General features: G+C 37.8%; 2 protein-coding genes across 2 annotated transcripts in view; both read right to left on the minus strand.

Moving 5' to 3' along the window:
* The window catches only part of LOC115025954 (granzyme F-like), a 3880-nt gene extending 2405 nt beyond the window's left edge, over window positions 1-1475 (minus strand). Inside the window, exons 1-2 of the mRNA XM_029458382.1 lie at window positions 1298-1475; window positions 1-939 (exon numbers count right to left, since the gene is read on the minus strand). The exon at window positions 1-939 is cut by the window's left edge and continues 694 nt beyond it. The gene's annotated coding sequence lies outside the window, so the exon portion shown is untranslated. The remainder of the gene's footprint in view (window positions 940-1297) is intronic.
* A 136-nt stretch (window positions 1476-1611) lies between these two features.
* Window positions 1612-6679, minus strand: LOC115025952 (UDP-glucuronosyltransferase-like). The gene is made up of 5 exons (XM_029458379.1): window positions 5732-6679; window positions 4392-4523; window positions 3976-4063; window positions 3635-3854; window positions 1612-3026 (listed from the first exon to the last, which is right to left on the minus strand). Exons 1-5 carry the CDS (start codon window positions 6590-6592, stop codon window positions 2744-2746), a joined length of 1584 nt encoding a protein of 527 aa, XP_029314239.1. The 5' UTR covers window positions 6593-6679; the 3' UTR covers window positions 1612-2743.
* Window positions 6680-11044: the final 4365 nt, after the last annotated feature.

Consider the following 11044-nt stretch of genomic DNA (forward strand, 5'->3'; position numbering starts at 1 on the left):
ATACATTAATGTGATTGTTTAACATGTGTAACATTTTACTTTAAAGCTCAAGTACTGTTTTTAAATTCAGTGTTTAGTGAGAAGCTGTAAATAAACAGATTATTGTAAAGCACTGTACCAAACCTGATTATTTACAGTATTTACAGGGCTACACTGTCTTTAGAGACTTTATGGATATCTGGACCTTAGTGTGATATCTATGGAAGCCTATTTCCACCAGTAAAAAAAGAAAGAAATCTCAATGGAAAGTCATAATTATGAGATAAGAAGTGCGCATGCGTTACAGTGGCGCTGTCTTCAAAGGTCCCTTCATCACCTGCTGCCCCCACCGTGCAAACGACATGCAGTGCTAAATAAGGTAACTATTACAGGTGAATTTTGTAAACGTTAGATAGTGTATATATAGCCTAATTGTAACGTGAATCAGTCTTTGCAGCTAAACTACCGTTTGTACAACAATGCAGTTCATGACGCTCCGAAAATACCTGTTATAATTCTGACAATTGCAATCAGTATGTATATTTCAATTTGTCCGGGAGTTAAACAGGAAACTAATATAATAATATAATATGAAATATAAATTGTGACACTAGCCCAGGAAAGTTAATGATCTAGATCTAGTTCATTGTTCATCAGCTGTCTGAGTTGGATGTACAGGTCAATGGTTTCAAACACATCATTTGTTAATGTCAGGTTATACTCTGACATGAGGTCCACACAGATATGGAACACATCTTCATCACATGGGAAGTCCTTGAACACACACTCGTCAAGGCAGACGTGAACCTTCTCCAGGTCCACAGACTGCAAACACTCTCTGCCTCCGTACAGATGAGGGACTGCATGTCATATGGAGGGACGTACATGGGGTGATCGTGAGTTATGGACTAGACGGACTCTGTGGTTGTTCCAAGTCAATACAACCTCATTAAGTTCTTCCTAGGAGGCAAATAATATTCAGTCAGACAGAATGTGTTAAATATTGATCATTGGTGATTATTGTCTTAGTCAAGTTGTAATATGGTAGGTTGGCACAATAATATTAATACCTATAATGTACTGCAGTCGTGCAACTAGTGTTATATCTTCACAGCTTTAAAAATGTGGTGGATAAACCCATAAATAAAAATGGGCTTTTAGATTGTTATGCATGCAAATTTTTAGTTTCCAGTGCTTGGACCAAAGGTGATACTGTCGGTTTGTGCTTGGTTCCTAGGAAAATGCAAAAACTGCTGCATTTCAGCCATATGACCATTTTCTGTTCCTAAATCAAGTGTGATTCTGGCAGGGCACCCACCAGCATTGATAACAGCATCAATGAAGTAGCCAGCGATGATCTTTGGCTCATTGTTTGTTTTGTAAGCTTCAAGCCATATCATCTTTCTGGAAAACCCCTCAATGCATCCACTGATTGCGATTCCAAATGGCTTAAGCTTGTCGTAGCCATCAATGTGCCATACATAGTTTGGACCACCGCTGTGGTAAACGCTGCCTTCGCAGTCTGTTTCTTGACCTCAGATCAACACCTTCACCATCCAATAACTGCAGCAGTATTCACACTGTTTCTCTGTCAGTCACAATTCCATGTACCCAACATTTTTGGTGCATCCATCTGTAACAGCCACACCCTTGACACTGACCAGATGTTTCCAGTTGCTGTTCAATGAAAGTTGCCACCTCAGCTACATCAGTTTTATTCTTTCGACGCCACAGCAGCTTCCTGCTCAAAACTCTTTCAAGTGTGTGTTTGCTTAGTTCAACCCCATGTGAATCAGCAAGCAAATTAAGTATTTCCTCTGTTGTAAATCCACGCTTAAAGTAGTCCTCAATGTGCTCACAATCCATTTCCTTGTCAAGATAAATAAAGAGAACTTATGCCAAAAAGCTGCTAGCTTGTCAGTTGTGTAAAATATCTCATCATTTTAATTATGACTTTCCATTAGGACTTTTTTTTTTTACTGGCGGAAATAGGCTTCCATACTTCCATATATATATATAATTTATTTATAATTTAATATTAGTTCTTATAATTTTATTTTAATTTTTAAACCTTTACCAAGAAGCAAGTAAGCATTTACTGCAGAACATGCCAGTATATGAAATACTTGTCAAAACACTTGTTCTGGGGATGTGAACGAATGCTCTCTGATTAACCCTTCACACACTTGTCTTATTGATAAACTATCATGGCGTGAGTCTTATTAAACACATGAAACAAAAAAGATCAGCACAGGCTTTTTGAGAGAGCTGGTATATAGCATATGCCAGTGCATCTACTGACCACTAGATAGAGCTGCAGGCATTTTATGTGCAAATAATATGAAAGAAAATGAGCTCATATCCCACTTACATTAGTTCTGGTACTGTAACATGTTAATGTTTATAGTAATGGCTAATTATTATTACAGTAATAATAACCCAAAATATGCTAATATGAAGAAGAATTGGTTATTGGTAAACTGTTCAGTTAAACAAGTAGAGAAAGCAAATATATGAATGAATCATATTTCAAATGAATGACGCAACTGATTACAAATAAATCCACGACACAAGTTTAAAAAACAGGTTTGCTTCCCAGACAATGGCTTCTTGGCTTCATCAATCATTGCCAATAGCATATAACATGGGTTGAAGAGGTTGTAATGGCAGTTGGACTGAGATTTAACAGTATATTGCATACACACACACACACACACACACACACACACACACACACACACACACACACACACACACACACACACTACTCATGCTTTCTCTTTGGAGTCCCCTTTCTGCAACACTTGCGGGTGCAGAACAAGCAGCATTTGAGTGTCACCCACAGAACAGTGATGAGAATGATGACAAAAAAGCCAAAGACATCCAGGCTGTGGTACTGAATCCAGTTTAAGTCATGTGCAGCCACCCTTAGGTGTGCGGCTCCTTTGTGTCTCATGACAAACTCCGACCAGAAAACAGCCAGTTCCAGAGGCGGAACAGGACGGTCCAGATGTATCTCAGACAGCGTCACTATCTTCTCTTTGTAACTGGGGAAGTTAATAGGATGATCTCCAGTTTTGATGATTACAAGGCAAACAGACTACATTACAACTCTTTTCTATGACACTGTTTACACCATAAATGAATTAAATAAGATGCAAAACATTTATGTCACTCTAAATGTACTGCACATAAACAAGATAGCCTGCCTTCTAACAACAGCAGCAATAACACATCAGTAGCCCTTTCAAGTACAAGCTTATTAAATGCACCCTGACAAATACGTGTATTAAGTATTATAAATATATATACAGCAAATGTTAGCCTTATCATCAAAATTATTTACAAGTATATTTACAGATTAGAATACATATTTAAAAAAAATATGTGTGCAGGTAAATATTTATTTATATATATATATATATATATATATATATATATAAATATATATAATTATATAATAGTAATTATTATTATATAATTATTTTACGAAAGTATTTGTGAAGCTCCACTTGCAGTGAAGTTGTTCTAAAATTGTTATTTATTTCCAAACATTTATTTCAACGTTTTTTGTATCTTCTTCTCTAAAAGTGAATTTGATCATTTCCATATCCACTGATGGACTTTTCTCTTTAATGATATCCACTTGTCTTACCTTTTGTCATGGATGATTGTATTAAGTGCAGCCAATAGGCTTTCAGTCGTTATAGCATAAATTCCAAGTTTCATTGCAACACCGCGGTCCACCATGCGATTCACGTTATCTCCCTGGTCCCCAAACAGTGGAAACATCAACATGGGTACGGCATTACAGATACCCTCATAGATACCGTGGGTACCTCCGTGTGTGATGAAGAGTTTAGCTTTGGGATGGGCTGAGGAGCACAGAAACAGAAACACTTACAGGCAAGTATTGTTGTTGAGCATACTTTGATTAGTTTCAATGGTATGATTCATGACATGATAGCAGCACCGTGTGGATGAAACTAAACACACCTAGGAGATCATTCTGAGGTAACCACTTCATAAGTCTCACGTTCTTCGGTACATCTTCAGGGAGGACTCCAGTGTATCTCCACACGACCTGAAATAGCAAGAATACATCTTCCTTTTAAACATTTTAAACACGTGCAAATTGTTCACATATGAATTGAGAGTTTGCCATGTTGACAGTAAAGAAAGGCAGCGGACAAAGTCCAATGGGTTGAACTGATTAGGGTTTAAGTATATATGTTGCTCTTAATGTGTAAGTGTTTGCAGTGCTTGTGTAGTTAGAAACATGTGTGTTTTATTTAAACAGAATAAAAAGCAGTTTAATAAAAGTAATCATTCAAGTTTTTTTTGCATAAACTGATGTAGGTGATTGGATTGAATCTAAGGAAAGTTATTTTATCTGTTATGTTTATTGTTACCCTTTGAGGAATTTGACGAAAGGCATCAAAGAACTGTTTGGCCTTCTCCTCAGGCATGTTGGACACCATTGAGCCCAGCGTAAAGACAATAAAGCCGTCATCTCCTGAGCCATCAACAAACTCCTTCAAGTCCTGCAGGGAGGTTAATAAAGACACAAAAAATGAGTTAGAAAGAAAAGGGTTAAACAATTCTCAGTTTTCAGAGTTCATTGACGCCTATAATAAAAAGTTAGATCTAGTAGACAATGACCAAAGTGCAACAGATTTTTATTTTGGGGTGCAGCCATTAAATCACTTCCATCTGAAAACCGATTGCATATTGCATTGTTTTCAAATACATTTACAGGAATTCAGTTGATCAACATTGTACTCAGCAGAGATCCACTCAATTACATAGTATTGGAAATACAAACTCATCTGGGCGTATGTCAACACACCCTTTGCCCTAGTCCTGTTTACACAACAGGGCCCCTCACTGCTTTTCTGAGATTTAGCTGGTCATAGTCTACAAGTCTGATGGCTCAAATGAATCTTCCATGAGTGCAGACAAACCTGTTCTTTCACAATGTTGTGAGTAAATTGTTGATTAATCCTGATTAACTATCTTTTCAATCTTTTCAGAACCCGTGTTTTACTCCTGAATATTTATCTCAGTTCAAAGGTCTTAGTCTTGTACCACAGACAATGATTACTGAAAGTCTTGTGTAATGTTGAAATATTGAAGAAATATTTTATCTTTGAATGGAATACAAAATAATACAAGCAAACAAAGTGACACAAATGTTACATTTCCTCAATCTTTCCCATATGTTAATGCAAGTTTACAAAACAATAACAGTTATAAACACAGAAGTTGCTGGCTGGTTTGGTGTATACTGCATAAGAAATATATGTATGTAATATATAAAGTATTCAGCATCAATTCTTTTTTTTGGTTACTTTTTTGTTCATCTACAAGTAGTTGGAAAGCACATATATTGGACATATTATCGTCTTATTATGTTATTTTGGCCAACATGTTAGCAGACAATTACCTATTTGCACACCAGGCAGACGCAGAGCAACATTAGTTCAATCTTGAGAGAGAAAAGAGTTGAAAGGTTGAGTTATAGGTATTTATAGGTTCATCACTATGAACGACCCCTTTCGTATTTTACATTGTCTTTTGATTAATTGTTAATATGAAACTATTGTTTTTTCTGGTTTTCGGTGTAGTTGTCATTACATCAACGTCTAAGGCTTAAGCCTGACTCAAAACAAGCAAGTAGGCAATTTGCCCTAAGTGAATCCAGATGTGAGGCATGCTTGTTTACGCTACCATACATTCTTTGAATACTCACCACAGGCAGAGGAGCTTCATTGACGCAGTTGATACCTCCTATAAAAAACATGTTTGGCAAGAGAGGTCTGGGATATTCAAAAGTAAAGTCGTATCTGAGAAGCCAGATAGCGCCATTACTGAGAAGTTCCTTGTAGGTCATGTTGTCTCCTAAATAACTGCTGACGAGATCGTCAAAGTGGCCATAGATCATTTTGCACACGTAGGACTCCAAAATAGAGAAGAACATGTTTTTGACTCTCTGTGGGTAGGTCATGATGTCTGTGTTACCAGAGTAGGCCACAGGAATGTAGGATTGAGGAGAAGGGCACTTGTTAGCTTTTATATCCAGTTCACATGGAAGTCCACGCAGGAAATAAACCGCTGGAATGGAAAAGATATGAGCCAGGATGGAGCCGCATGGAAGGAAAGGGTCTGTAAGCAAAAGATCGAAGCCCCCTTCCTTCAGTTGACCCATTAGAGGCTGGTTGTTCAGTAAACTCTCGCAGGCTTTCACCTGCATTGAAGTAAAGTTAACCAAACGCTCCAAATTAATAAACAAATCTGTGAAATGGGGTGGCTCGAGGAACACTCCATCCTGCAGATCGCTGAATACTCCATCCAGTTCAGCTTTGGTAAATGGCACTTGGTAGACTTCAGTCTTGAAGCTCTCTGAGCCTTTGATCAACAGGCTGCTTTCGGGCACCAGCATCAAGACCTCATGGCCCCTTTCCCTGAGCTCCTTTACCAGTATCTTCATGCTGAGCCAGTGACTCCCATCTACAGGCACAACCAGCACCTTCCCCCCCTGAACCGGCCCCAGACTGAGGAAGCACAGCCAGGCCACCAGTCCCAGTGCAGGAAACCACTCCCTGCTGTTCATTGCCTCTTCTCTGTAGTGCAAGCTGGCTCGTTGTAAGAGCTAGTGGGAGCTGTCTTTAAGAGGTAGCTTTGAGTGTGTGTGTGCGTGTGTGTGGGAGTGAGCGTGTCTTTAAGTTCTGCAGGAAGTAGAGGCTGAGTTTACAGGCAGGTTATTTAACCACAGGAATACAGAGTGAGTGAAGATTCCCTGTGGAAATTGTGGAGAATCAGAATCAGAAATCCTTTATTAGAAGAGTTTGGCTCCATATAATCACTCTTTTATCTTATTTATTTTCACTTCATGTCTTTCCTGTCTTGGTGTAATTATTTATATTCAACATATTTACAAGTGACATCATTTCAACTTTCTCTTATGGTATGTGAAGTAGTGCAGTCTAAGCATTGTAAAAACAGTATCTTTATCCAATGAAATATGTTTAGAGTCTTTTAGGATATCAGGAGTTAAATGTATTTTCCTCATTTTATTATTCATTATGCTAATTGGCCATTTCTGTCTATCTATTTTATTCTCTCCTGCAGTGGACTAACAGTCATAAGACTTGCAAGTCATGGTGGTTATGCATACTTGCAGTACTGCTTACTGGTTGGTGCCAAGTCCTCTGTTTACTTAGGCTGCTCCTGCTCACATTCCCCTGAAAAGCATACACATGCGTGCTAAAGGGCCATTACATATTTCCTCTTTTTTTCACTCTCTCTATTCACACGCACATGTTTACCTACAACCATTATAAAAAAAGACAGATGGCGTGCAAAGCCAGGTGAAATAGGAAACCAACACCCTCCTCTTCGGAGGGAGGTGATAACATCAAATGAACAATGCGATTCTAGGAATTCTACTAAAGGTCCCAACTTGCTTTGCAGAAGGAAAACCCTTTATGAGAGTTGCACTGGTTGTGAAATTTAATTAGCTATTAGCTCATTTAAATGAATTAAGAACACGTATTATTAGAAGACTGTCAGGAGTATGATCAATTACAAAAACAATATCACCAGATCACCTTATCCTAGAATGTGCTGCCTCTGCTTTGTTTCATTTCTACAGTTTAAACTATTACCAGTCAGTGTAATACACATGCTTTCACAGATTTGGGTGAATAATCAGCTGTTCTAATGTTAGAAAATGTTACTTTTAAGATACATCCACACACAGCCGGCTAAATTTAAATCCTTTGTTTGTTTTGTTTTTGACCCCCTGTCCACACTAAATCGTTTTTTCACCCGCCTTTTGGAAAATGATGACATAAGCTTGCCCAGACACAGTTGGAGGCAGTAAAGCTAGCCTTCAGCTTTACAGTCCGTCCCACTTCTTACAGTTTTGTTGTTTGCTGACTGAAATAAAATACATGTTCTAAATTGTTCTTGTTGTTCTTGTTGTTGAGATGTTTCAGTGTGGAATGATGTGGAAAGTTTAAAGGTTCAATTTGTAATTCAATCAGTTAGTCATTCAGTGGGCAGGAATACCTAACTGCTGAAACTCAGAGAGCCACTACAATAACACTGCTATCTCTCACCATGCACAACCTTTGACCTTTGTTCTCTCCTGTCTTCAAGGCACCTCCTATACATACATTCACTCTGAGATATTAGTTGTTTATCTCTGTGATTTAATTAGTGAGCAACATAATAGTTAATGGGTGACTAAACCTGTACATTGGCATGAATTATTTCACCCCCCAATGGATGGGGAATGGATATATTTATGTCCTTCAACACTTAAACCTGCAATAACTTAATATACCAATGACTTTTGGCCATGTGGGGACATCAGAAACAAGTTGTGAACAACATACTGGCTCACTTCACTTTTCACGTTGAACTCCTGAGGGGAATATTTGGAGTCAACTGTTTAATTCTCCTGATAATTTGATATTGTACAAAATGACACAGTTCAGAAACACACATTGTAATGTTGTGCTCCATCTTTAATGGCAGCTCAAGAAAAAGTCTTGAGCCACTAGTTTCACAAACAGCAGCTGGGGTTTAAAGGTCTAAACTTTGCACCCTGCACAGCACACCACATACTTCATAAAGCAAAACAACACATATAATGAGCTTACTGACAATGTCAGTCTGTCTCAGTTAGGATCTGTTAACCCTAACCCTCCTGCCTCCTGTTTGCATACATGCACTCACCAGAAATATGTTGGTATTGCAGGTGGGATACATGCAGACTGGCCTCCTCCATTTAGGTCTGGGATGCAAAACCTTCAACAACAGTCTTTGGTGTCAACATCATTGCTGAATGCTGTCATTTCTGATCATGTCTCATTCTCATCCCTGCGTCTTTCAGACAGACTGGGGGAAGTTTGACAGCAGAGAGGTCCATTTAGAAATACATTTTCTCTGGCGTTAGCTCCATCACTTTCCACGCACCTCTTGATTGTAGGGAGTATTTTTTTTTACAAATGTTCTGTCTCCACAAAGAAACCCCAGGAGTAACAGTTCTGACATGGAAAAGTAAAAAAAGGGCTGTGTTTGGCTTGATATGTAGTTCTCTACACAACATGAAATATGTTACTTTCATGTTTCAGACACAGGAATTTCCTAACACAGAAATGTAATACAGCTAAATGACATTTGACAGCTCTCTGACCTCCCTGAACACCATGCTCTATGTTTTCTTCTGAGTGTGTGTATTGCCTACTCTGGTCATGAGTGAAGGGTCAGTTTGGTCAGTTTTGGTGAAAGGGTTTTTATATTCCTGGGCGAGTTCGGGAAGAGTGGCCATCTTTTTGCAGGTCCAGGTTAATCTCTATTCTCATATTGTGCTGTTGTCATGGCAGAGGATGCCACCGTTGGGCACCAACGCTTGAAGCCGATGACCTGGTCTACATGAAGAATTAAAAAAACTTTCTTGAGAACCAGGTTGGGCAACTTTTCATGTAATCTCATACAATAAACATGTTCAGCTCCAAACAACATGCTATCATATAAAGCTCATAGAAAGGCTGTCCTGAAAGTGATAAAAGCTCAATATGAATGTAATTCTAACATACTCATAAAGAGAATGAGAATCCAGCTAGAAAATGAACAATTGTGACAACATGATGAAATATGTCACTTTGGAAAATAGGAAGATACTGATGCCTGTCACTTATATCTGGCTGCACAACTAAGTAAACCTCATAATTAATTTCAGATCAATGCAAACGGCTTTTAGGGATTTTGTCTATTTACTATATGTGTCGGTTATGTCCATTTTCTCAACATTTTATGACAGACGTGTTTTCATTCACAGTAATATTTGAATTGAAATGTTCAAACAAGAGAAACATCTGCCTTCTTAAGTGCTTTGAAGACATAAAACAATGAAAACAAAGAGCCTTTTATGAGTAACTCTTGCACTAATGTAGTTTTGATGTTGCTGCAAACTATGAAGTGATTGTTCTGTTTAACAAGATGGTGGTGCCAAAGCTTTTGAAACTCCCCCAAGTGGATTGATGTATCGTTCATCATCAATCCAGGGGACATCCCTGTGCAGGACCTTGTTTCAGTTCACTAACATTTTAAGCACCAACTACCTAGCTACTAACTAGCCTGCTATATGTTCTTATCACTTTAAGCTAAGTGAACCAGTTTACACTTTGTGAGAATTAATCAGTTACATAATGTTATTAAGTTACTGCATCATGTTCATCATTACAGAGGTGAAATCCAGTTAAGAGGCTACTCAAATGATCTGACTTTATGTAACTTTACCATTAATAAATGGCCAATGAAAGATATATGAGAAGGTCATTTTTATCAAGTAACACGATGGAAATGGATGGAGAGATAATCTGATCTCAAGCTGGATCATTAGGTATGAGTAAGGCTACAACTTTACTATGGATTTGGTTCTGAAATCTTTTAATTATTCTGCAATTAAAATTAAAGATTTGAAATGTGTTGCTGATGTTCTGATTGCACCCAGCGACTATTCCCACAGACAGGATGGCAGGCACTGCAACGAATCAAAGGTATATTGTGGCATTCAGTAAAAAAAGAAATAATAAAAAGTAAAGAGATACCTTCACTCTGAAATGATACTGTCTCAGTGCTGCAATCAGCAACATTTTGTTCTGGACTGCTCTTCTTGTGTTTCATTGTCTCACCTTTATATTTAGCCTGTATTTCCTCATTGCCTCTAACAGGAGACTTCTTTTGTCACATTGCCTTTAACACTTAAATGTTTCAAAAGTTTGTATTGATTACAAACAGTCAGCAGATTATAGAAATAGGATCATTTAAACTGCAGGATGTAACCTGAAGGTTTAACTATGACCTGATTAATCTACACACTGCAAACTAGAGCTGCAACGACCAGTCAAATAATCGATTAGTCGATCAACAGAAAAATAATCGCCAACTTTTTTTAACAAACAAAAATGTTGTTTTCAGCCTCAAATATGGAGATTTCCTGCTTTTATGTATTATATATATATATATATATATATATATATATATATATATA

Source organism: Cottoperca gobio, chromosome 21 (assembly GCF_900634415.1).
Source record: "Cottoperca gobio chromosome 21, fCotGob3.1, whole genome shotgun sequence".
In the NCBI taxonomy this organism is placed as follows: Eukaryota; Metazoa; Chordata; class Actinopteri; order Perciformes; family Bovichtidae; genus Cottoperca; species Cottoperca gobio.